A 26,752-nucleotide genomic window follows, 5' to 3' on the forward strand; every position below is an offset into this window, starting at 1 on the left:
TCATAACCTTCTGGATGCTTTTCTGGATTTTTCGTAAGTTTCTGCCCAGTGCTAAATCTGGATCTTCCAAGCATCCAGTAACACAGTCTGTTAATATTTAAAATGCTTTGCCACAATTCTACAGATTTACTCTTGATTCCTAACTGGAAGAGGAATTTTTCATTTGATATGGTGAAACTGATGCATATGGCGGCCTACAGACAAGCATCCCCTACAACTTAATGAGTTTCAGGAGCTGAACACCTTTCAGGATTAAGTCCTTTTAATGCTACTTTTGTAGTGCTCATGAACAAGTTTTTGTTTTGGACTGACTTGTATCAACTGAGTATCTTACCTGTGTCTGTTGTACTGTGTCTGAGTTATATTGTCTCATTTAGAAGATGGTTTGTCTTTCTCCAGTTCCCATAGCTTTAAGCATACCAACAGCTCTCTCAGTACAGTATCTTTCCTGGGAAAGCCCCTGTAAAATGCAGGCAATAGTAGAATCACTGCAAATGAAACTTTGCGTTTGTGCCATGCTATCAGGCTTTGTGGCAAATCTAAAGCCCCCCCCCCCCCCCCCCCCGTCTCTCCCCACAAATTATTAATTTTGGATGACAGACAAAATTGGTGAAAGAATTACAGCTGCATAGGATTCAGAACAGTTCTGCCTGTCCTGGAAGTGCCCTGAGTACAAAAAGGTGTGCTATGATTCAACAGTTCACGCCTTTCATGGCAGGTTTAAGACATGTTAGGAGTGATCCACACCCTTATGGTCTGGGGAAAATATTACTTTTTGTCTAGGACTTAAATATAGAAACTCTGTATTTATTTGCCTAATAAATCCCATAAGTCAAATAGTGTGGGGATAGGAAAGGAATAAAAATCAGAATTGATCTCCTCTTTGCAGAGTATATCCAGAAAGTAGGCTTCTCTAGTACAGCTGGCATTTGTAGTAAATAGGGGTGTTCTGACATACATACATTTTTTTTTTTTTTTTTTTTTTTTAAAGTTTGCTGATAGAGTTAAGACAGTCTCTTAACTGCAGTCTGATGCACACTCTAGCTGAGTTAGAGGACCCTTACCTGCATATTTCTTTAAATTGTTGCAAAGTGTTTTTTAACCCTTGAATCCATCAAAAAAACGGAGCTCTAAATAGCAACATCATATTCCCTATTTCTTCCCTATCTTTGATTCCCACAAAACTGTGGGAAACATGCAGACCTTTTTTATGGCAACCAGCATTATGGTCTTTTTCTATATTGGCTTTACTAAGCTTCAGTGTCTCCTGGTGGTCTCTATTCACGCTTCGATTTTAAACAATTACCACTGCAGCTGTCCACAATACTATATTCCTGTCTTCCCTTCATATGCTTTACTCCAAATGCTTTAATAGACTATATTGACTATCTAGTGCCCTGACACAGGACAAGTTATCAACACTGGATTATGACTCCTTTTTGTAGCATCAAACGAAGTGAAGAGAGAACACTTTAATAAGTAAGGATACAGAAAATAGCAGGAGAAAATAAATTGCTTTTTGTTTTTACTGTTCCCTCCTGCTCCTGTATTAAATTCCTCTGTAGAACCATAGCCTGATGGTTTCTTTATTCCTTGTGGGTCAGACATCAAGTTATGGCTTTACCTGATGGTGTATTCATTTAGGCTATGTCTATATTGTGTTCCTTACAATGGTGCGTCTGTGCTGCTGCAGCCGCACCATTGTAAGATGCGCAGAGTAGCTGCTCTTTGTTGCCGGAAGAGAGCTCTCCCGGCAACAAAATAAAACCACCCTGAATGAGGGGCGGTAGCTTAGTCTCCGGGAAAGCGTCTCCTGCCGACTAAGCGCTGTCCACACCGGCGCTTTTCGTTAAAACTTTTGTTGTTTAGGAGGGTGTTTTTTCAGACCCCTGAGCGACAAAAGTTTTTATGACAAAAGTGCAGTGTAGACATAACCTTAGTTACAATAATTAACTGGTGAAGACTTGCCTTTAACTTTAGGTAAGAAGTTGTATGCACCCAGGATAACTGTCTACCTTTTTAACAGGCTTTACCTTTGGGTTCTGTCCTGTTGGGATGATTCCAGAGAGACTCTTACAAGCCAGCAGTTTATTCCATCTCTGCTATGAAACTGACCTAAGGACTTCACACATATTTGTATTGATCTTTTGACCATTTTTTAACTTTCCTCTTTCTTTTTCCTTAATTTATTATTAAACCTTTAGTCTTAGTTACATAAGGATTGGCATCAGCATGATTATTGGGTAAATCTGAGACTCCTATTGACCTGGGGATAAGTATCCAGTCCTTGTGGGATTGGTGAACCTCACATATTGTGAATCAGGTTTTCAGTAACCCCTCACTATATTAGACTTCGCTGTCTAGATGAGACCCAAGGGCTGGGATGCTTAAAGGGGACTGTATTTGGCTTCTTGTTAACTGGTGTAGTATTACAGAAGCTGTTTTTGTTACTGACTTGATTAATCTAATTCTAGAATAAACCACCAGTTTGGGGATTGCCTGCCCTATTCTTTGCAGTCTGCCCTGAGTGTAGCCGTCTTAGTGCAGCCCATCCAGGCACCCCAGTCACAGAAGGGGTGAATGGTATGTAGTTTTGTTTACATGGGCTCTCCAGGGAGCATAGTAACTTTTAATATCTCAAACACTGTGGCACCGCATACCTTCAGCTAACACCAAAGTTTACCAGTTCAGTATCTCTCTACTGACAAACACTAACTGAAACAAATCCTTTCCACAAAGGGTGTTTTTGATGTAGTGAAGATAAAACCAAACTCCTTAATGCTTATAGATAGAAGTGTTTGAGAACCTAACTAAAATGGCTTTGGGGGCCAGGTTTACAGACCTACTTAGATGCTTTTGTATGCTTCATAGGCACCTTAGTCAAGGGGAGATGGGCACCTAAACTGTTTCAGTGATTTGGTAAATCCCACTAGGCATATTATACCTTTTCAAAAGCTGCCCTTGGTCTCTAGGGTGATGTATGTACTTGGGGGTAGATAGTACTGAATCTCATCAGTACTGATTATATCACCATGCTATCTGATAGAGCCAACTAACATTTTTGGATGAAAGGCAGGTAAATACGAATATATTGGACAATAAAGGATGGAAGGGGGGAGGAGGAGGAGTCAATGCCAAAGAGCTGTCTTTCAAGTCTCATCCTTCTGTTATGGCTATACGCGCTCTATATCAGAGCTTCATAAGTTCATATGTAGTCATTACTTGTATATCAAGACTCAATAAACACTATACAAAACCTGCAGAATCTCCAGCTGACAGGGGAAGGGTCAGAGGTGCTGCAATAGCATGTGGCCAAATTATTCATATGTGGGCACATATAATTGGGCATCTAAATCCAAGTGGCCTGGTTTTCAGAAGTGCTGAGCCTTTGTGTCACCCATTGCAGTCACTGAACGTTGTGGGTGCTCAGGACACTTTTTTTGTTTTAGGTGCCTAACTTTAAGGTCCCTTGTTTGAAGAACTTGGCATTTGTGAACACTTATGCTCCTGCTGGTATCTCTTCTACTCTCCATTCAATACAGCAGCACTTCCATTCTGTGATGGTTGATGTAGGAGACGCAGCCATACATAGACTCTTAGCAGAAGCATAGATACATTGGCACTCACATTTGGAATCTGAGTGGAGTGGGGAAGACAGCAAGGTTTGGGTTCCTATTTGGGCTAATAGGATTAGCCAACCTTCATTATCCATGTCTTTCAGCATCTTCCCATTTCCAACAGAAAATGTGTCAATTTTCAGAAAGTTCAGCATCCCCACCCAGTTTCTCAATCAAGGAGACCCTTCCTCTGACCCTACCCCCAGTATAGGAACTTTATATAATGGGTCTGTTATTAGAAAATGGGGCCCCTTCCCTGCTGACCAGGACTGTTTCTATTTACTTTATTTCTCTTCCCCCAACCGCCTCAGCAGCATAAAGGGATAGATGGCTTTTCTGACAGAAGTTTTGGGCCAAGATTTCAGAAGTATCTTCCATTTTGGAGCCCACCAACACTGTTTTGTGCATGCAAGCCAGGTAGCTGGACATCTGCATTTGCCAAGAAAAAGTTTGTTCCTGCAGATTGGAGGTTTGGGAGCACACAATAGTGCAACCATAAAGTAGGGTGGGCAATTCTGGATGGAAGCTCTTTGAAAATCTGCCCGCTGTATTTGTACCTGCTTATATAAAGGTAGCTCACTTGGCCAAACACTATGTACCTCTTCCCTTGGCTAGACACTTGTATCTGTCAAACAGTGATTTTTATGAAGGAAATAACTACTCACACTGTAATTAGTCTGAAGTAATTCCCTAAGGAAACATCTGTGGTACAGTCCTATAACTATTCCCTAGCCCAGTGTTTCAAATCATCTGTTCACGGTTGGGGGCAGACTTGCTAGCAGAGTCTGAACAAGAGTTGCTCTGGCAACAGTTTGCCTCCTGCTAGGCCCGCACTTGCTGTGGTGGTACTTTTAAGTGCTCTTTGGAGCATGTTTGTTTCATAATCCAAACACCATAGTTTATTAGAAGCATCTGCATCTCTTTGCAGTTCTCCTGTATAACTGTTTAGCTTCCTGTGTCTCTTCCCCTTTCAAATGCCTTGGTCTCCCAATTTAATCTTTGTTTAGAACTGAGACCCTAAAACATGCAGCTGAGCTTCTGGTTCCAAACAGAACAGCTATAGGAACATTTGGGCAATACTCCTAAGCAAGTCTAGTTGTATGGCCTTTTGGCCATGATGCAAACTTTGCAAAGTATCCGTTTACTGTTGTCTGCCCTGTATCCTGGTCTGTATTCTTCCACAGCAGCAGAATAGACTCTGATTGCTATGTATATTATTTGCATGTTTCAAATTAGTGCTTTGTCAATAGATCTATAATTCCAGACTTCTGGTGCACACATTTGCTTGCGCTTCCTCTTGCAGGAGTAATCTCCTGTAACCTTAATCCAAATAAGAATAACCCAAATAAGATTTGGAGGCATTGTCTAGGCTTTGCTAGCAGGTGCTTTTCCTAGCACAGCTCTTGCATATGAACACATTTACTTACAAATCTTTTGCTCCAGAACTTAGCTGTTCCTAGTGTCTTCCCTACAGGGCAAATTCTTTGTTTCTACTTTTTTAGAGCCCCTCAAACCCTTTTATATCCTGGGTTTGAGTTAATAACACTTACCTGGCCTTGCTTCTAAGGTGAGTCAGCAGAATGGTTCTACATCTTCATGCGTAGTGCTGAAGCCTGAAACCCTGTTTCTAAGAAGAACAAACTGGAAGTAAACTATCAGGTTGTTTTTTGTTAAATCCTAAATAGTAATAGTAATTGTTCCTGAAGGAGTATAACATATCTAGGAATTTACTTATAGACAAAGATCAATCCCAGGCGCTGACTTTTATTTTTCCCGGTGGGTGCTCCAGCCCGAGGCCTTGCCCCCACTTCGTCCCTTCCCCCATGGCTCCTCCCTCGCTCCACCTCTTCCCACCCCCTCTCCGAGGGCCCCCACCCACCTGCTGCTCTCTGACCTCCCTAGAGCGCCTCCTGCAAACCGCCAAACAACTAATGGGCCCCAGAGCACCCACGGAGTTGGCACCCGTGGACACAGTGGAATAATGGTCTGAAACAAAAGGGTACATTTAATTTTTAACTACTAGGAAACCATTTTTTAGAAGGAAGGTCAGTTACATTGGGCAGTACTAGCAACTTCCATAATCTGCTAGGTAAAGCATATGTACAGTGAAAAGAAATCCCAACCTAGGATGGGCAGGATTAGACTTTTTGGATCATCTAGCCCTTGACAGTACTTGGAGAAGTTACAGGAATAATTTGTAACTTGATGGAGTAAAACTGCTGGACCAGTAGCAAAAACCAACAAAAACATCTAATCTCAATTTCCTAAGGTCTTCATCAGGGTTTTAGCTATATGGGCTATTGGGTGGTGTGTGCAATAAGAAAGCTAGCCAATAAAAAGTTTGTAGTGTAACCTATTCCTAAACAAAATACTTCATTTAACATGAGTTAAGGTTGCTCTTATCAATGAACTAAACCATAAAAACTTAGGAAATACAAAGTTAAAGATTAAAAGGTTACACAGTCAAGTACTGAAGTTAGGAAATGCCAGAAGGAACGTTGCCTGTGCAACCTTAATTTGGCCCCCAGTCTGTAAGCCTTTAATTAGATGCAGAAATGACACACCAGACTTTTCACAAGTGAAGTGACTTGCCCAACATCACATACGAACTCAGTGGAAGGAGCAGGGATAGAATCTAATTCTCCAGGGCAACATTCAAACACCTAAACCGTGAAACCATCCTTTTATCTTCCTGCTGTCCCTAGTTTCATTCACCCTCCAACTTCTGCAACAAATGAAGGATCCCACAGATAGCCGCTTTCTTTACTACGCAACCTCAATTCACCCCACAGATCTGTCCTGTGCAGTGAATGAGACCAGAGTCCTGTGGCTTTCTAAGTTGTGCATACACACAGGGGCCAACTTAGGGTTGCAGTGGCAACATTCATTCTGGCATTTCCTGGGCACTTGACTTGGTAACCCTTTAATCCTTAACTTTGTATTTCCTAATATTTTATGCTTTTGTTGGCTGATTGAGAGCAACCTTAAGTAATGTTAAATGGAAGCTTTGTTTTTGAATTTCCTTAGTTTTTCCCCTATTAATAAGTATACTGTTTAAATAATAAAGCACTTATACGTTGAAGACAACAAATGTGTATTATTTTTTGCCACTGTTATCTTTGTGAAGCTCCATTTTACCTCTAGGCACTGTGTTCATTAATATGTTGGAAGTAATTAAATTAAATTTGTATTTTAAAAAAAACTAGGGCTGTCGATTAATCACATGTCCTCTGGAATGGTGATTGAAGCATGAAGGGACATATGCGTCTTTAATGCATCTGGCACGTAAATATCTTGCAACACCAGCTATAGTAGTGCCATGCGAACGAACACCTGTTCTCACTTTCAGGTGACAATGTAAACAAGAAGTGGGCAGCATTATCTCCTGCAAATGTAAACAAACTTGTTTGTCTGAGTGATTGGCTGAACAAGAAATAGGACTGAGTGGACTTGTAGGCTCTAAAGTTTTACATTGTTTTGTTTTTGAATTCAGTTTTTTTGGTACATAATTCTACATTTGTAAGTTCAACTTTCATGATAAAGAAATTGCAGTACAGTACTTGTATGAGGTGAATTAAAAATACTTTGTTTTTTTACAGTGCAAATATATGTAATAAAAAATAAACTGAGTACTGTACACTTTGTATTTGGTATTATAATTAAAATCAATATACTGTATTTGAAAATGTAGAAAACATCCAAAAATATTTAAATTCTATTATTGTTCAACAGTGTAATTAAGTACAATTGTTTTGATTGCTTGACAGCCCTAAAAAAAAAAACCTTTTTATTGAAACTTCTAAATTACAGTTTTTAAATTTTTACAGAAACTGGAATCACTACCTGTAACTCCCCCTGTCTCTTTAAAAAAAAACAAAACAAATATTCTGAAAGTCATAGCTTCCCAAACTTGTGAGAAATATCTAAACACTATACATGGAAAAAAAGAGCTGGAAGTTTGTATCTTATTTTCATGTAACCCTTTTTGAGCAAGGTAAAGTAAGAATAGCTGTACTGCATCTGACCCATGGACTATCTAGCCAAGTATACTGTCTTCTGACAGTGGCCAGTGCCAGATGCTTTAGAGGGAATGAACAGAACAAGGCAATTATCAAGTGGTCTATCTGCTGTGATCCAGTTCCAGCTTCTGGCAGTCAGAGTTTAGGGACACCTAGCGCCTGGCGTTACATACCTGCCCATCTTGGCTAACAGCGAGCGAAGGACCTATCCTCCATAAACTTACCTAATTCTTTTTAGAACCCAGTTACATTTTTGCCCTTCACAACATCCCATTGCAATAAGTCCCACAGGTTGACTGTGCACTGTATGAAGTACTTCCTTTTGTTTAAAACAAACATGCTGCCTGTTAACTTCATTAGGTGACCCCTGGTTCTTGTGTTATGGGAATAGGTAACTAAGACATCCCCATTTACTTTCTCCACACCACTCATGATTTTATACCCATGGGCAGTAGGTATTAAAGTCCAGAGCAGACTAAGCCTCCCCTGACCCAGGTTGTAGCCCCGGCCCTGCCCATCTTCTCCTGGGAGGCCCCTCCCTCTTTCCCCCTTCTACCCTGAAGCTGGGGGGGCGGGGAGGGGTGTCGGGCCACCGACGTGGCCCTTGGGTGAGGCGGGGGGCTGGCCCTGGCCCGGTGCTTGGGGGGGGGGGGTGACGGCGCAGTCTGGGGTGGGCTAGCCAGGGCTCCTCCAGCCACTGGGTGGGGACTGGGTGTTGGGGGGGGGGGGGGAGGGACTGGCGTGGCTTGGGTCTCCAGCTGCAGGGGGGGCCCTTGGGGCTTCTCTGGTTGTGGGGGGGGGCGGAGGAAAGGAGGGCTGCTGGCAGAAGGGGTGGGGCCAGTGGGCTAGACTCCCCAAAGCATATTCCCCCTTAGTCATCTGTTTTCTAACAGTTACCCCTAGAAAAGGAAGTGTAACCTACTTGAGTACAAACATGAAGGAACACAGCAGGAGCTTAACCAGCTCCAGTCTACTCTCATTACAGACCCTCCTGGGACCCTTTTTTGCAATAGTGCTATGAGAGTCTGAGCAATCAGTTGTCAGAAGCAGTCATCACCATGATAACCATGGCACTAGTGACACTCCCCAAAGATGCAAATGAATGGCTGGGAGAGAGTGATGAGTGGCCGATAATATTTGATGTCATAATGTTACTGCTCAGGCAGCAGCAGGGGGCAGTAAATTGGTGCTGAGGGAGGAGATGAGGCTTTTCCAGTATTCCCAATTTTTTTTGAAATTTCCTTTAAATAAATAATATACAAACACTAACGCGCATTGGAGAGTATTCCACTCCGGCATTAATTAGTGACTGAGAATTGGTTCAAATTCCCCAGGCCATGTTGACAGAAAAAGGTCAGATGCTGATCTGCAAATCCTGTAAAAACTGAAAATTATAATGCAGCTATTAGCCTGCTCTTGCTACTGAAACACCATAATACCCTCTGGAGGCTGGAGCTCTTGCTTTCTCAGGTGCTGTGTCCCCCACCTTGGTTATCCAAAATTAGTGGACCCTTTTGCCTTTACTCTCTGTGCCTCCATTCCCCATCTGTAAAATGAAGGTAATAATAGTCCCTTGCCTCATGGGGGTGTTGAGAAAATAAATGCATTAATGTTTGTCAAGCTGTCTGTCCATAATGAAGGCCAGGGAAATATGCATGACAAAATTAATTATTCTGTATTCAGCATAGGGTTTGAATAGTGTGCAGTATATAAGGCCAGGGTCAACACGTTGAACAATGAGACTAAAACAAAATACTGACTAGCTGCTCATTAAGTGATCACTGCCCATCCTGAGCACTGAAGGAGGCAGGGGTCTTGTGATAAAAATAGTATGTGATTGTGTAATTAAAGACTATCATAATGCATACACACAAAGGAGCTGAATTAAGATTGCACAGGCAACCTTAATTCTGGTATTTCTCAACTTTTGAGTACTTGACTTTGCAATCATAATGTTCTTCTAATGTAGGGGTGTATGTAACATATAATAAATGTTCAAGTTTCAAAATGATAAAATTGTGTACAAATAAATTATGCTGGCAAATTCCAGTTTACCTGTGGTGGCAGCATTGGCATCACCCAGGCTCCCTGGCAGAGAGCAGGACCCCATTGTGCTAAGTACTGTACAAACACATGAGAAAAGATACCTGCCCCCAAGAGCCTACAGTCAAAGTATAAGATGAGGCAACAGGTGAATACAACAGACTGAGGAAGCGCAAGGTAACAGTGAGATTACGTGCAGCATGCTGAGTATGGGTCGCAGCACAGCAGCTTGCCTAGTTGAGTTTTTTTTATAGGTGTCACAGCAGAAGTGATTTTTAAAGGAGGGATTTGGAGAAGGACAGTGGTAGCTTTGTGAATTTTTACAGGAAGCTGCTTCATGTGCCTGGGAGACAGCCAAAGGTACTTGTTTGAAAAATTTGACAAATGACCAATCGAGACTGGTTTAAATACTAGATAGACAGCACACTTATTCCATTTAATTGATACAGAGTCATTGAAATGTGTTGTACACTCTATTGCCTGGAAATCCCATTGTTAAGCAGTTGTGATGTTTATCAAGAACTCAGATTTCCCTTCTTAATATGCTTTAAATCATTCTGGCTGTTTAACTTCTTTCCAGTTCTCTGTAGCAAGCTGAAGCATTGTGTTGTCGGAACTTACCATACATAACATGTGCTGCATGTAAGAGTACTTCATTTCCCTGCTTTCGTTTGTAGGGCGAGAGGGGGTTCCCAGGGTTAGGTGGTCAGCCCGGTTTACCTGGGTTTCCGGGACCAGAGGGACCTCCTGGCCCAAGAGGCATAAAGGTAAGTAACAATGTATCCAAACACTATATAAATGTTACCTCTGGTGCAGGCAGTGTCTAGATTTCCTGATATACTGACACAAAATGCATTAGTGCCATCTCCAGAGCTCCTGATTCTGAGCGCGTCATTGGGTTAATGTTTCAGTGGTACAGTTCCTGGAAGCCTGTTACATTGTCTCTATTAGTTACATTACTGTCCTGCTGTGGAAGTCTATAACTTAAGGAAATAAACAATAGGGAAAATATTTGTGCTCCTCAGATAAGTCCTCTACCCCTCACTCGTGCAGGAGTTCTGGAACAATTTGTATAGTGGGGGTGCTGAGAGCCATTGAACCACACTGTAAACCCTGTATATCAGGGGTGGGCAAACTTTTTGGCCTGAGGGCCACATCGGGGTTGCGCAACTGTATGGAGGGCCGGGTAGGGAAGGCTGTGCCTCCCCAAACAGCCTGGCCCCTGCCCCCTATCTGCCCCCTCCCACTTCCTGCCCCCTGACTGCCCCCCTCAGAACCCCCAACCCATCCAACCCCCTCTGCTCCTTGTCTCCTGACTGCCCCCTCCCGGGACCCCCCGCCCCAACTACCTCCCCAGGACCTTGCCCCCTATCCAACCCTCCTGTCCCTTGACTGCCCTGCCCCCTATCCACACCCACACCCCCTGACAGACCCCCCAGGACTCCCACCCCCTATCCAACAGCCCTCTGCTCCTCATCCCCTGACCACGCCCTCCCGGGACCCCTTGCCCCTAACTGCCCCCTGAGATCTCACCCCCTTATCCAACCCCCCCTGCTCCCTGTCCCCTGACTACCCTCCCGACCCCTATCCACATCCCCGTCCCCTGACAGGCCCCCCGGGACTCCCACTGTCAGCGGGACTCCCCCGTCGATGCCACGTACTCCTCTCGCCGAGCTGGAGTACCGGTGTCGACGGCGAGCACTTCCGGGATCGATCCGGGATCGATTTATCGCGTCTAGACAAGACGCGATAAATCGATCCCAGAAGATCGATTGCCTGCCGCCAAACCAGGAAGTAAGTGTAGACCTGCCCTAAGTGAAGTGACGAAGTCCTATCTGTCTGCCAGCTGTGTGAATGGTCCCACTTCTATTTTGCCATGAAGTACAATGTTTTCTTACTGTCATTGTTTTTGGGGGAGGCAAGTAAGGGATTAAAACAAGCCCCTTGTGTGACTCCAAAACAATAGTACAACATTGAAGAGAAGAGATGAATGCTCTTTATTTCCTGAAGTGCCTCCATTTATAACTGTCTGCTCCTGAATAACATTAAAATGTTCTAATTCTGACTGTATAGAGTTGAAATACCTCCAACTCTGCTTTTTATTTTACATACATAAATAGATACATTATATAAATTTGTCAGCTTTGTCTGGCTCTTCATTCTGTAAACACCTACGTTATACAAAACAGTCACATTTCAGAAACCACGGGAAAGAGGTTATTGCTTTTCATCACACAGAGAAGGGACTCAAGAAGAGGAAACAGTAAACAGAAAATTAAAAAAGCAAAAATGTTAGAGATGGAGAGAATGAATCAGATATAGCAAGGGATGGCAAGGAAGGAGAGAGCAAATGAGGAATAAAAGAGGTCAGATGTTTTGGTTAGAAAATATAAGTATATTTATACTCTCTTTAATGCACTTCTATGGCAGATGTCCTATTCCATATCTCTGAATTCCTATAACACTCTGAATGTAAATTAAAGAAAAACAGGAGCATGAAATTTGCAAGCAATCTACTATTATCTTTTACCCACTAGAGCACAGTATAGCAAGCTGAAGGAAATTAGTAATATGCAGGCAGATATAAAACTATATGAACAAAAACTGTTAACTATAAGTCCTTGGTTATTAACTGCACAAAATGCTTTTCAATCCCAACTCAACAGTAAATCCTAAAGAAAGAGGTTTGAAAACCTCTTTCTTTCAGATGGTAATAAATAATACAACTTCTAACAACACTACATGATGCTGACAGGATGTACCAGGCACCCTTGTCTTAAATATTTTGACTTTTTATTCAAGCTTTTGGTTTACTTTAGTAGGTTAACTGTGTATTTCAATGCACTATGCATGATATAATCAATTTTACCTTCTCCATGTTCTTAACAGGGTGATGATGGCCTTCCAGGGCCTACCGGACCCAAAGGAATCAGAGTAAGTGACACCCCATGTCAGGATATAGTACATAACATACATGAATTGTGGGTTACAGAAAGCTAGATGAGTAAAAAATATAGAGTCAAATCAAAAGAGAAATTTATTCTTCCCAATGGGATTTCTTGTCATACTTTTAATAAATGTAGCAATAAAGGCTTATTCAGTCCATCCTGCTATACAGGACTCAAACTAGCTTTATTGGTCAAAATCCAGCCCCTCTGTTAACTTTACTATGAAAGAGAGAGACTTTTATTCTGATACATAAATAGATTCCTTGCCTTGTCTGTGAATCCTTCTGCTTTTATACCTGTCTGCTGTACTTTATGGGCAGATCCTCCACTGGTGGAAATCATGTAGTTTCATTGGCTTCAGTGGAGACACATCAATTTTCAACATCTAAGGACTTAGTCCTTAGTGTGTATAGTGTATATACCCATTAATGTATCTGTAATTGTTGTCTTTTCTCTTGTGGTTTTGTTTCATGTTTTTTCTGAAACAAATTTAATAAAACATTAACCCCATATTTTAAATCCCCCCCCCCCCCAGTATGTTGTATAGTATGGTACATGCATGTGGCTATTTTTCACCGAGGAGTGGTTCTGATTTTTTCATTGTCCTTTACTTACAGAAACATTAATAGGCTATAAATAATGGGAATTCTTTTTAAAAACAAATAGTCCCCCTCCGACCACCCCACTTACAAATAAATATGGTTATTTCCCCTCCAGGGACCTCCAGGTCTGCCAGGATTTCCAGGAACACCAGGACTTCCTGTAAGTAGGATTTGGCTTCACAGTTGAGAAGATTATCGCTTGTTTTTTCTTTTTGCACAGATCATCCTTAGCTAATTGTGCTGTCCTTCCTTCCATGTTCAAGGGGTTACCAGGGCAAGATGGGCCACCAGGACTTCAAGGTATCCCCGGATGCAATGGAACAAAGGTGGGACATGACACTTGGTAAATTCCTGATGCCGTAACGATAGCATAATAAAGAAATAAAACTTGTCTTTGTGACTGATGCAGTAAACGGGAATAGCTTACTGTGCTGGGTAGTGTAAGCTATTTCTGGGCTACAGGTGGGTCCATATAATGCCAATTCACATCTTCTGAAATGAGAGACAGGATCACAGTCTTGTTCACAGGATCAGGAGCTAGGAAATAGCCAAAATTCAGTCATGGCTCTGACGCTTTGTAGTATTGGGTAATAAAATGACCCCCCTACCTGTTACTTCACATGTAAAATTGCGGATAATAATAATAATAACTGACCAGTGTGTTGCATGATTAGGCCCTAGTCCTGCCATCTGATCCATGCAAGTGAACACTTGCACCATATGGAGCTCTTTTGAAGTCCGTGGCTCTGATACCCAGTGAATGGGGAGAGTCTCAGAATTCAGGCTTCAGCTCAAACAGCAACGTCTACACTGCTATTGTTAGACCCGTAGTGCAAGCCCCACAAGCCTGAGTCAGTTGAACTGGGCTCTGAGACTCAGTGCCACAGAGATTTGTTTTTTGTTTTGTTTTGCAGTGTAGACATACGCTGATTTTGTTACAGTGCTTTGAAGGCGATAAGTGCCAAATATTCTTCTTGTTTATTTGGAGACAGTAATTTATTGTTGGCTTAGTCACCTTGGAACCACTGATTGCACTATCGTTGTGATAAGGATAGATCATAAAGTGAAACTGTCTAGGCAATGAGTTAATTTATCTCTGGCACATCTATGAAGGTTCATGTTCAAATTGAGATGCCTGCCTGCTTCCAGGTAATTGACTTTTTCTATAGCATTGTTTGCTGTAGTATCTTTTCAGAAAAACAGACATGATGCACATGGCATTATTTGAGCCCGTTGGGTGCTTTTTCATCTGTTTCAATCATACCTGTGTTTTTTTGTTTTGTAAACTGTTTAACCCATAACCTGCTGCAATGCCCCTTTCTCCATTCCGGGTTCATGAGCTTACAGTAGTGTTAATTTTTCTAGTATCATCACTGGTTTTGTTGCTGGCTAAGCCTCTTCTCTCTGCCTTCTTTAGGGGGAACGTGGATTCCCAGGTAGTCCAGGTTTTCCAGGTTTACAAGGTCCTCCTGTAAGTAAGAGATTTTATATAATCAGATCCACTTCCTGTAACCCACAGAAAACCCTTTGCCTAGAATTGTGAAACAGTCAGTGCCCAAATAAATATATTAAAATTTCCACAAGTAAATAATTAATGAAATACCGTTTGGGTGTGCTTCAAAACATCTAGCTTTTCTGGTGTAAGCTATTTGTAAAGCTAATAGGGAATTTGATCTCTTCTTTGCTTGAATATTACATTCTCTCACTGCTGAGATGCTGTGCCACTGGCAGAGAAAACAAATGTGTGGAGGTGGAAGGAGAGCGATCTTAAGTGATGTCCCCAGGCACATCTGGGAGTGATGCTGTCTATTTGTGGATCAGAAAAATATACAATGCAGATTTTTCTCTGTAAAATGCAAGAATGTGCAACAAAGTGATTCCTGCAGGAGCTAAGAATTGGTAGAAGAGAAACCATGAGCATGTAATATAGAGAATAACAGGAGGCATATTTAAAACAAACCCCAAGTGAATGGGAATTTGAGCAAATATTGAACACTTACTAAATTAAGAACAGTGCTGCTGAAGAACTTTTGTCTTGAATAGCAGTGAAGCAGCAGAGGCTTGAAATGTTTGGATCTCCTTGTTTTGTATCCTTTGTGTCTTTCTCCCCTTTGTCACCTTGCCCCTCTCAGTGAAATCTATTCAGTGTTTTGAGAATGATATATCAACAATACATTCATACCTTCTTTTTTGTTGCTGATAGTATGATATTTTCTCACCCCTCCTTATTTTTATTTCTTTTAAACAAAGGGACCTCCTGGCCTACCAGGTATGAAGGTAAGTGTTCTGTACTTTTGCAACTAACTGTTAAGCAAGCATGGATGTTTAGTGTGCATCTGACAAAAGTAGCCTGTTTGCCTATAAGCAAGGCCCTGCATATTCCACAGCCAGCTGCTCCTAAATCCTGCACCAGGCCCCTGGTTTCTGAGCCATTCCTTAATGTGACCAATTGGCAACTCTGCAGCATTTGTACTCAATTTAAAAAAAACAAATGCAGGCCTTTACTGAATTCAATGTGTGCATGAATAATACAATATATACAGCAGCCACCATGTGTGGTGTTGAAATATTAAATTCAAGTATGTTTTGGCAACTTAATAGGGCGAGAGGGGGCATTTGTATCTGAAAAGGCATGGGATACAGTTTAGGATTGTGAGAGAAATACGTTAGTAGGATATTTCTGCTAAAATGATCAGCAATGAAATGCGCACGTTTGAATTGTCATCTGTAGGTTTTAGAGTTATACCCCATTAAGATGAATGGAGCAGTTTACACCTCTCAGCAATTTTTTGCAGACTCAGGAAAACAACAACATGCCAATTTGTTTGCTTAATAGTTTTCTTCTCAACCATGAGGACTAGCAAGAAGTTGGGATGAAATTCCATGGTCACGGGATCATAGAATACACAGAAACCTTCCTATATGCTGGGATGTAAATTACTACTTCACAGAAAAAAGTAGATGATTTAGTTCTTAGTTAGAATTAACTCTGCTCTTTTATAGGAACTATTTAACAGTATAGCAATGTGTTTTAAGCTGTGTGTCTTGGTGTAGATGCATCCGATCTAAATAGATTAAAATACAGAAAATCCTACAGAATATTTGTAGAGAAATCACTAGCATGGCCTTGAAAGTTGTTTCTAGCCTGCCAACTATTTTGACCACTTTGTCACTGGCCTCACACCTGGCAAGGAGCACACTGAGCCTGCAGGTGGTAAAAATGAAGTAACTTCAGAATCCCTTGGTCCTACACATTCCCCAAAGAACAATGGAAATGGTGATCATCACAGGTGACTAGAATGGGTTCCAGGACAGGTGATAAATCCACAAAGCAAAGAGAGAGAGATATACACCCTTCTCCCCAAGACCTGAAAACCACTTTCTCACCGGCCTTGGTATCTGATTCTCCTCACAGGCATAGATCCTTATTTTAAAGGACAATTTCCTTCCATTGTAATTTAATATAACGATAAGACACAATGGTGTGTGCACAAGCAGGCTATTAGTGAATGCCCCTGGTGTGTTGTGAGGCATTAGGCTAATAGAAGGCCTAAAACCACCAAGAAGTGTACAAGTAGCTTTCTTGTGCACCCTCCAGTGGCTAATTACTGTTAGAAAATATTACACATCACTTAAATTATCATGGGAAGAGAGGTAATGCAAAGAGTTATATTCTCTTAGGAAACATCTATGATGGATAAGAGAGGCACCTTTTTCCTCCTAGTTTAAATATAGTCACCTTTTATTAATTTTTTAAGCCTTTATTTTTGTCTCTTTGAGCTACTTGAGCCATATGGGCCAAGAGCCAATTTAAATATACTTTCTTCTATTAAACACTAAATTTGGACTATGGAAAAGTTCTCTCAAACTGCTGCTGAAAGGACAGCTTGGCACGGTGGGGTCGTGGAATGATGACTTTAACACTGTCACATTTTTTTCCCCAGCCCCACTCCCACTTCCCGACCAAGTTTGTTTGTTTGTTTTAAGCCAAATATCTGTCAATAAACTTATAACAAAGCCACGTAAGAAGCATTGCTTAAAGATGAGTTATGCTGTATGGCCTAAGGTAATTGCAGACCCTAATGTAATCTCATGAGATGGGGCCTATCCTCTGGGATATGGGAGAAAGCTGTGTAAACCAATTTTCTGGCAACCCGTTTGTTGCTTTCCAATGGAGATAAAATATCTTTTACTTTTCTTTTATGTTTATTTTAATCCCCTAACCTTTTGAAATTCAAGTCGGGTGCTTGTATCCAGCGTGCAGATAAAAATATGGTATACTTGGATGGCTGGTAGAAGGTTCTAAGCACCTCAAAAATTAATTCTGTAAGTAAACAGGGAACATTTTTTAAAAGGGTTGTTTATTGGAGAATTAAGTACACCTCTACCCCGATATAATGCGACCCGATATAACACGAATTCGGATATAACGCGGTAAAGCCGCGCTCCAGGGGGGCGGGGCTGCGCACTCCGGCGGATCAAAGCAACTTTGATGTAATGTGGTTTCACCTATAACGCGGTAAGATTTTTTGGCTCCCGAGGACAGCGTTATATCGGGGTAGAGGTGTACCTGTATTATAGAAATAGTAGTTTTACATATCTCTGGGCATTAATATGTCTGTCTCCTCACTGTCTGTTGAAGCTAGCTTGAAGTGGAAGAATGCAGTGTGGTATTAATTTCTTTAAATCAGTTGTTGTTCTTTTAGGGTGATCCGGGTGAAATAATTTTGTCATCGCTGCCAGGCCAGAAAGGTGACCCAGGATTTCCAGGACTTCCAGGGTTACAAGTAAGTTCCCTAAAGTATTTGTTGATTGTATGCTTTTTGGTAGGGGACAAACTACACTGAACTGAATAGTAATTCAATCTGACAGCATAATTAATGGCTAGAACAATAGTCAGTGCTCTGAAGCACATGTGTTGCACATGAGTGAAACAGCCAGCAGGGGGCCAATGAGGGCCTGGGCCTGCTGTCTTCAGAGTACAGCAGTGCTAAGAGCTACCTGCTAGCTGCCACAGTTTATTTGTGTATTTCCCTACCCCTTTGAGACGCACTCTGAGTCTGGGCTAGTTCCTGAGTTCTCTACTATTCCTCTCCCTTACTAAAACTAGCATCTGCCCTGCTGGGCTGTGGATGAGGGGAAATGTGTTCTCCTTAGGCTTCATCTCTTCAGCAGTCCAATGGCTCCAGCCCATCAGTGGGTCTTTGCTTCCCACACCTTCCTGTGAAAACACCTAATGACTCCAGATAGTCCGCTCCCCTGTTGAGCCATTAGTAATTTTACTGGAGAGGTGAGGGGAGCAGAGAATGAGGAGCCCATGAGCCTGCACAGGACATCAGCCAGGATACAGTTTTCCGGTGCGCTACAGAGAGGCAAACCACAGGACTAGTCTGATCAGACTGGGCCTGTGGGTGTCTCTGTTGTTCTGCTCTGTGCCTTGCTACTGTCTACTCTTGGCTGGAAGAGACCATAGAAATGCAGAGTGCTCTGTTGTTTTTGCTTCACGTAGGAAGGGAGTAAAAGTGGTTTAAAAAAAAAAATCCTGTGTAATCCAAAGAGGCACCTTGAAAGCTGACAGCAAGGCACTTCCTAGTGTTAAGTTGCTGTAAGTTCCCCATGGTATTGGTGGCCTTGAGGCCTTTCCCTTAGACATGGGCTGTACATGGACAGGGTCATGGTTGGGTCCTTGGAGTTGACATTTATGGATGCTAATTCTTGTCTGCATGGCTGTGGCCCTCCAAAACTGATGCCAGCTGGAGCTTTTCATTGAAAGGGGCATCTCTGACTCCTTCCTTCCCTTTCCCAACAGGGCCCACCTGGTCCCTTGGGCGCACAAGGTCCTATTGGTCCCCCTGGGCCACCAGGTTTAACGGTAAGATTCCTTAGCTAATCAAATCGAATTAATTATTTTCTATCCTTAGAAGCAAATTTAGCTTCTCAGCAACAGGGGGAGAGACTTCTCCTTGCCCAGGCCTCCAGTTGGAGGCAGAGCTGCTGAGTGATAGCTACTGCAGCTTCAAAACCATAGCAATCCCCATAGCTGCTCACTAAGCACCCTCTGGCTTGAAGTAATAATAGTAACTGCATGCACAGCTTCCGTCCCATACAGGGTTTACAGTTTTGTTCAATGGCTTTCAGCACCCCAGCTTGTTTCAGTGCCCCTGCAGCTGCTGCACCCACTAGATTTGTGGTGGCTTAAATGCATCCCAGATCCACCAGCCATATTTTCAGTCTGTCTCCAAAGCCCCTTGTGCACTACAGCAGAGGGAGCTCCTGTGCTGTCTCCCCCATCCTCCTACCACCCTGTGCAGTGGAATGGTATTGCTTCTATCCCTTCTGGGCACTATGAGCCTCTGGGGACGGGGAGAGGTGGGATTTTCACATAGATCAGTGTTGGATTTGGGGTTTCACTTGAACCTGCCAATGGGCAAATTAAATAAGGAAGCAATTTGTTGTGTATACTAATGCACTGAGTAAAGCTTCTGGGCATGAGGACCAGCTCTCAGTGGGAGACACAAATGCCCAGTCAATATGGGTGTAATGTAAATAACTAGGACAAGATACAGGTCGGATCTTTCAGAATTATTAGCAGTGGTATTATTTATTAACATAACTCCTCATCATTGTGTCCAAAGTGCTTTGCAATCCCCTGAGCAGAAAATTTTATAACAGAATGATCTTGTTTTGTTTTGTTTTACAGGGACCTCCTGGTCCAAAAGGGCTTCCAGGGCCTAAGGTATACCCCCTTCCCCCTGCCGCCGCCTTCTTTTCTTATTTTTCCTTTAGTTTTGTTCAACTCTGTTCTAAGCGTTGTTTATTTTAACTCTTTGCAGGGTAATATGGGTTTGAACTTCCAAGGACCCAAGGGTGAAAAAGTGAGTAGAGGATTTTTACTGTATTGCTTTCAGAACGATTCAAGCTTCTTTTACTGCATACCAGCGTGGCTCATGTTGTCCATGTCTGTAATAGCCTGGGAAGTTTTATATATTTTGCCATCTTTTTGGGTGTTAGGGTGACCAAGGCCTTCAGGGACCTCCAGGGCCACCAGGACAAATTGGGGAGCAGAAGAGACCAAATGACGTAGAGTTTCAGAAAGGAGATCAGGTGAGTGGGAATGGAGGAAACTGTGTCCATCTATGGTAGGCACATGTCCAGCTACTTAGAGCAGCTCATTCAGTGGAGGCTGTACTACTCAGAATGACATCCCCCAAAGTATAGCTTGTTGGGGGTCCTGCTGCTTTTTCCAAGGCACTGAATTGTCATTTGCCTCAGCCAAGCCTATCCATTTTCCCTGTATCAGAGGATGTTTCAATCATATTGGTTCAGTTGTTTCATTTTGCACAATGTCTGAGCCATCTCCACATGTTTCCATTATTTAAAAAATTAAACTACACAAGAAACAGTCTCCAAAATGAAATCCTATGGAAACAATAAAAGTAACTAACCTTCCACAGCAAGATTTGAATGGCTAGTCAACTCTAAACATCCAGGCTGAGATTTTCCAAGCTCTCTTGGGATTCAGATGCCCAATTCCCATTCATTAGACATCTATGAAAATCTCAGCTGCATCTATCATACTATAATGAGGGGTCCTGTAAAAACTAAAATGCAGCCGACTTAACCTCCTTGTCTTGAGTCCCTTCTTTCTTTTGGTCTAAATAAAGTCATTTTCCACTTTCTAAGCACCTAAATATGCACATCTGGCTACCCCAGTGAACCTGTAGCCTTGCTGGCAATAATGCTACTGATTTTTAAGTTCCATTTTCCAAACTGTTGCTTTAACTTGTACAGAAACTTCCCCACCCTCAACTGCTGAAGAATCATTGGGAGAGATGCCAGTTCTGAAGATACTAAATTTGTCCTGTCCTGTTGATCCGACAACTTTTCACAATCCCACTTCTTTTACGGGGGCTATCCCAGATGAGTCAGGCAGCACAAGCAGGGGCATGAGTGCTTTGGGTTTTTTTCCTTTGAAGTTCTGTGGTAATGCCAAACACCAGCCTGACCTTAGGCAAGGGATGAGGTGTATATTTGGAGGTAGGAGTGGTCCTTCTTCTATTCTGCTTATACTGCACCCATCACCAGGATATCTGAATTTCTGAATAACTTCAATCAGACCCTGGAATTGGTTTTAGTTTTCTCCAGCTGTTTTAGGATTAACATCTTGCTTCATTCCATCTACCTTTTCATCCTGTTTTTGTTGTCAAACATTTCAGCATGAAGAAAGCACCGGTGGTCTGCCCTTAAGTGGGATGTGGGAAGGAGTGCCAGACCTCTCCTCCTTTCACTTTGATCAAAGCAATTTGTCCTTTCCTTCATAAGAACCTTTGGCCCTATTGAAGCATCCTTCAGATCTATCCACGAATACACATCCACCCTATGGAGTCATCCTGGAAAGGTGGAAGACTCTGGTGTTCTCTGATTCACTGGGCCCAGGGTAGTAGATGAAGAAGCAGAGAACTGGCCATCTCTTTAATTCTATATTTGTGGGGAAATTCTGGCCCCATTGAGAGCAATGGCAATACTTCCATTGACTTCAGGATTTCACCACAGTTGCCAACTTTCACACGGTAAATAAGCACCCCGACTTTCACAATAAGCCAAAAATCAAGCTAATCCCATTTCAGAACAAGCCAATCCCTAACACTCTATGTGACTAGATCCCCCTGGCGTGCAGTCTGGGACTGTGGTGGGCCCGCTGTGCACCCCTGACTCTCTCTCCCTCCCTTGCCCCTGCTTGCCCCACCCCTTGCCCCTGCTTGCCGGGAGCTGGTCAAAAAAAAGAAGCAACAAGCTACAAGCCAAAAACTAGCCAACAAGCAACTCACAAGCCAATTAAGCCAAAAACAAGCCCAATTTCTGCATTTTTTTCCATGGGTTTGGCATGTCTGGATTTCTCCTTTGAGCTTTAATTTCAGCTTACACACTATCGCATCTGGGGGTCTCTGACAGTCTAATAATGCCAAAAGGCAGCTGTATAAATATACAAAAGGAGACAGTATGACTGTACATTCCTTAGAAAGCACCAAGACCTACAGACACAATCTCCCAGCAAATTACATTTGTCCTTACACTAGCAATAATTTTAAGGTAAATATTTAGACTTTTGGTGAAAGTAATGTACTTGGACGTGAACTTTTATAGACTGATGACCATCACTACTCAGTTTTTATTCATTCTGTAAAGGAGTCATCCCAAATTTAACAGTGGCCTGGGGCCATCACACCTGAAGTTGTGATCTGGATGGAAGTCCTGCAAGAAAAAAGCAAATACTGCATGAAGTGCTCTGAGGGATTCAGTAGCTGATACTCTTCCCTCTAAGTTAGTAATGAACTAGGTATTCAGCATGTGCTGCTGGAGGTGCAGCTATAGAAAACAGAGGTCCTACCTTTCCACTAACAATCCAATGGCATTATTCCCAAGAGTAGAGGTATTAATGGTGTCCTTGCAACTTTAGTAATTACTCTCTGCCCCTTGACTAACCTCCTGTAATTTCAACTGGCTAGGGTATTTTTATTTCCTGCCCTAGACTGTTGTGCAGCATAGCTGTGAGCAGCTAGCCAGCCACTGTGCTATATGCAAGAGGCAATTGTATCTCAATGATTCATTGAAATAAATAGACTGATCAGTTAATAAAATTTGTAGCATTAACTTTGGGATACACGTGGATCAAAGACACTAGATAAGAACCACTAGCACTCATGGCATATGAAGAAGTTTAAATGGCAGCAAAATCCTGTTTAAAACAATGTTGACCCAATGTTGGGTGGTGAGGGCTTTAACTCCCTTCTCTCTCTTTCCCCCCATGCCTGACAGGGTATTCCAGGAGAACGAGGTCCACCAGGACCCCCTGGGCCAGAAGGTCCTCCTGTGAGTAATTCCCACAGTGGCATTTTTTTCCTTAGAATAATGTAAGAGAATTGTAAATTTGTTCTGCTCTGTCCCCATGGGCTGAGTGTAAGACAATGTTTGTGTGTTCAGGGTCCTTCCGGTGGCGTGAAAGGTGAAAAAGGTGAGCAAGGAGAGCCAGGCAAAAGAGTAAGTAACTTCCTTGAACCAAAGATTTTATTTTTCCAAATACTTTTAGCTTTGAGAATTAAGCAAATATTGAATTCAGGCCATCAGACTTTCTTGGTAAGAGATTTTCTTTCCTCCAATGATCTGACAAGATATTGCAGATGACACTAGTGATTCACTGGTGTGATTCTAGCTGAGTGTAAAAGCACCTTTTCAATGCACCCTAGTGGAATTACCCTGCATGTAGATCTTAATCTTGAGTCAGGAACAAAAGAGGTAGAATCTCTGTCATAAGTATTGGAAATAAACGCTTTACAGTTATGTATGCAAATTTTCTTTAAAGCTGTTGAGGCTGCAGAGTTTGAGTGGCAGTTTCCTTTCAGAGAGGGCCTCCATTTAGTTATCCTAAAAGAATCCCAGTAAGTCATGCTATTGACATATTTGTAAGCTGGTGCCTGAAAAGCCATTCTAAATGGAGTTATCTCTGAGGTGAGCGAGTAGAACAGTAGCCTTTGAAAACAGGAGTTAACTTTTAATATAATCTCCTGTCTCTGGAGGAGTTGTTGCTGTGTATATGCAGTCTGGTGAGGGGAAACAGGGTAACTGCATACCTTGTAGGGATGGCAATAGGTCACTTGAATCATGGATTCAGAGCCAACTTTACACCTTTCTTGAGTTTGGATTGGCTTGGGTATCACAGGTCAGTGGGGTGAAGTAAGATCAGCAGGGGTCCAGTAGGTAGACTGAGGAGATTAAGTAAAGACAAGCTGCCATCAGTTCATAAATTCTCTATTGGAAGTTAGTTTCCTTGTATTATTCCTGCGCCCACAACTTCAATTGAGGGCAGTGAGCCCCTCTGAATATCAGACCCATAGGTTTCACAGAGGTTAACCAGGTGAGATAAAATGCTTTTATGATAGGTTTCCCCATTTCCCAGCCCCTGGTTTAAAAAAAGACTGTACAAAAAGTCAATTTATTAATTCAGCATTCTAGAGTCCTAGGCTTCACTAAGGAGGGGGTTTGTTTTGATTTGTTTTTTGGGCATGGGATAGAGAGGGAAGACTATAAGGTCAAAACTCCCATTATATTTTGCATGCTTTCCCAAGTTGCTTCACTGTGAGATATTAATTGCGGGGGGCACACAAATCTGCATAGATCAGAAAGGGTACAAATGCTTGAGTTTTCTTTCTTTCACCCTAACTTTTACCCACAGTATATTTTTCCCCTCTGATTTGGGACATTTATGTTTACTGGGGGCTCAAAATTCAGTTCTGCTATGAGGTGTGACTCTACAGTAGCATGTGAGGTTCCATCTTTATTTCATGTGGCTCAATTTCTGTATCAAATGGGCTATTTTACAAGTACTGAGATGATTTTGTAATTGCCAGCCTCTGAAAGTCAGCCTGGGATCTCAAAGCACTGGTTTTTTTCCAAATTGAGCATTGTCACTAGTGATAAAAATTCTGCAAACCAACCTGTGTCCTAGTTACACCTGTGTGGCCCCTGTTGTCTGCTGGGGGGTTGTTTGGGTGTGACTAAGGGCGAATTTTGGCTCTGACCAAACCTAGTCAACAGTGCTGTTGATGACTGAGCTGCAGTAGAATCCAACTCACTGTCCCCAATATGTGGTGTTATTGCAGTGCTAACAGTAAAAATGGTGCAAGTCACTTTTCAGAATAGAATCACAATTTAAGCCTTAAATCTATATCCAGGAAAACATTCAGTACGGGGGAAATCAGCATTTGTTAAGTTTGAGGTCATTTTATGCTGCATTCTGATAATACTTAGGATTTCTGTTTATCAAGCTTTTGTTACCCTGGTTTTCTATGTGACTCCTCATTTTAATTAATGACAGCTGATTACACCTCTCTTCATTGTGAGATTTATCATAGGGGTTGCATTCTAGAGAGAGTTTGCTTCATATATCTGCTACAAAGGGAAACAAATCATGCAATTCCTGGCAACAGCTCTTTGCCACTAACACTTTTTATTTTTCAATGCACGTTTGTGTTTTGAAGGGGAAACCTGGCAAAGATGGAGATCCTGGCCAGCCCGGTAGGGATGTGAGTATCTTATACGTTTCTCACCTAAGCAGATTCTTTGTAATGCTCTTGAGATATTTGCAGCGAATATTTGGAGGATTTTTTTTTCCCTTTCCTTGAAGGGTTTACCTGGCGAGCCTGGTTTAAATGGTGTTCCAGGAAGAGATGGTGAAAAGGTGAGTGTGGGTTATTTGTCTTTACTGCTAGAATAGAGTGAAAGCCTTCCTGTCACTGAAGCTTGCACACCAATGCCCAGCACCTACTGAATAGAAATTGCATTGCCTTGCCTTATCTGTTAACCTCCAACAGAATCTTTGCAATCGCTTGTTTCCTGACACATAAGAACATAAGAGAGTTTTTGAAAACTAATTTTTTTAGCTCTCGTGTTCACAAATATGTCATTCAGTAATCTGTAAATATATCATTGGCAGGGTCTGAAAGGTGAACGTGGTCTGCCTGGTCCTCCTGGAGTTGTAAGTTGCTTTTGCCTTCTTCTCTTTTTCTTCTATTTGGTTGGCAGTGTGCCATTTTGTCTCCTCATTTCTTTCAGGCATTAGTGTCTCCAGTTAATGCTACTGCCTGAGAGATCCAGCAGGTAGCACCAGGTGTTAGTCACCACAACCCACTGCTCCCTTCCTTTAGGATGTGTGATCTTGGGTTCCAAGGTTTTTCAGTTATAAACACAAAGCCAGATTTGGATCTCACTTACACCAGTGTAAATCAGAGGCAAATCCACTGAAGACAATGCAATAAAACCAGCATAAATTAAGATCATGATCAGTAGAGCTGGTCAAAAATTTTCAGTCAAAATGTTTTTCCGATGGAAAGTGGCTTTTTTCAATGAAATTTGATTTTTTTTCCAACCTGCTCTAATCATCCCCACAGTGAGCAGCACCATGAAAATATAAATATTCCCATGCTATTATTCATATAATAATCCATATTCATATAATCCTGCAACTGAGAAATTCTAATGATGTCATCAGGAGTTCTCACATAGGGTCGGATTCAGCCTCACTTCAAGCAGTCCCCCTGAAACAAAGAATAGGGTCAAATTCTGCCCTGTTACGCTGATGCAAATCCAGAGTATCTCCATTGACATATGTGGCATTGCTATGGATTTGCACCATCGTTGAAACTGCAATTGAATAAATTATGTCAGATGAAAGCAAAAGGTTTTAAAATGCCTGGGGTGAAGATTCTGTAGTTTGGAGGTGGGGGGGTATTTTAGGTTTTCTTCTCTCAGTGTTTTTGGGAAAGGGCTGTGCCCTGAGGCTTGGCTGTGGAAACCTTTCTTGCTCTCACTCTGACATCATTTGGCTCTCAAACCACAAGAATGAAATGTGCTCTAGTATTTTTTAGCAAACCGTGTGGGAATGTAGTACAGCCTCACAGTAATAGTGCACTCTGCTGGAACAGGGGACTTTCTTTTAGCAGAGTTTTATTTGGGACCCCAATTGCATT

At 42.1% G+C, this 26,752-nt stretch overlaps 1 protein-coding gene across 1 annotated transcript in view; it reads left to right on the forward strand.

Moving 5' to 3' along the window:
- The window catches only part of COL4A5 (collagen type IV alpha 5 chain), a 159,964-nt gene that overhangs the window by 74,890 nt on the left and 58,322 nt on the right, over positions 1-26,752 (forward strand). The window contains exons 3-18 of the mRNA XM_065410920.1: positions 10,357-10,446; positions 12,569-12,613; positions 13,345-13,389; positions 13,493-13,555; positions 14,647-14,700; positions 15,480-15,506; positions 17,936-18,016; positions 19,039-19,101; positions 19,930-19,965; positions 20,063-20,104; positions 20,241-20,333; positions 23,046-23,099; positions 23,211-23,267; positions 25,265-25,309; positions 25,411-25,464; positions 25,720-25,761. Coding sequence (XP_065266992.1) covers positions 10,357-10,446; positions 12,569-12,613; positions 13,345-13,389; positions 13,493-13,555; positions 14,647-14,700; positions 15,480-15,506; positions 17,936-18,016; positions 19,039-19,101; positions 19,930-19,965; positions 20,063-20,104; positions 20,241-20,333; positions 23,046-23,099; positions 23,211-23,267; positions 25,265-25,309; positions 25,411-25,464; positions 25,720-25,761 — 891 coding nt within the window. The remainder of the gene's footprint in view (positions 1-10,356; positions 10,447-12,568; positions 12,614-13,344; positions 13,390-13,492; positions 13,556-14,646; positions 14,701-15,479; positions 15,507-17,935; positions 18,017-19,038; positions 19,102-19,929; positions 19,966-20,062; positions 20,105-20,240; positions 20,334-23,045; positions 23,100-23,210; positions 23,268-25,264; positions 25,310-25,410; positions 25,465-25,719; positions 25,762-26,752) is intronic.

This window comes from Emys orbicularis, chromosome 9 (genome assembly GCF_028017835.1).
Source record: "Emys orbicularis isolate rEmyOrb1 chromosome 9, rEmyOrb1.hap1, whole genome shotgun sequence".
Lineage (NCBI taxonomy): Eukaryota > Metazoa > Chordata > Testudines > Emydidae > Emys > Emys orbicularis.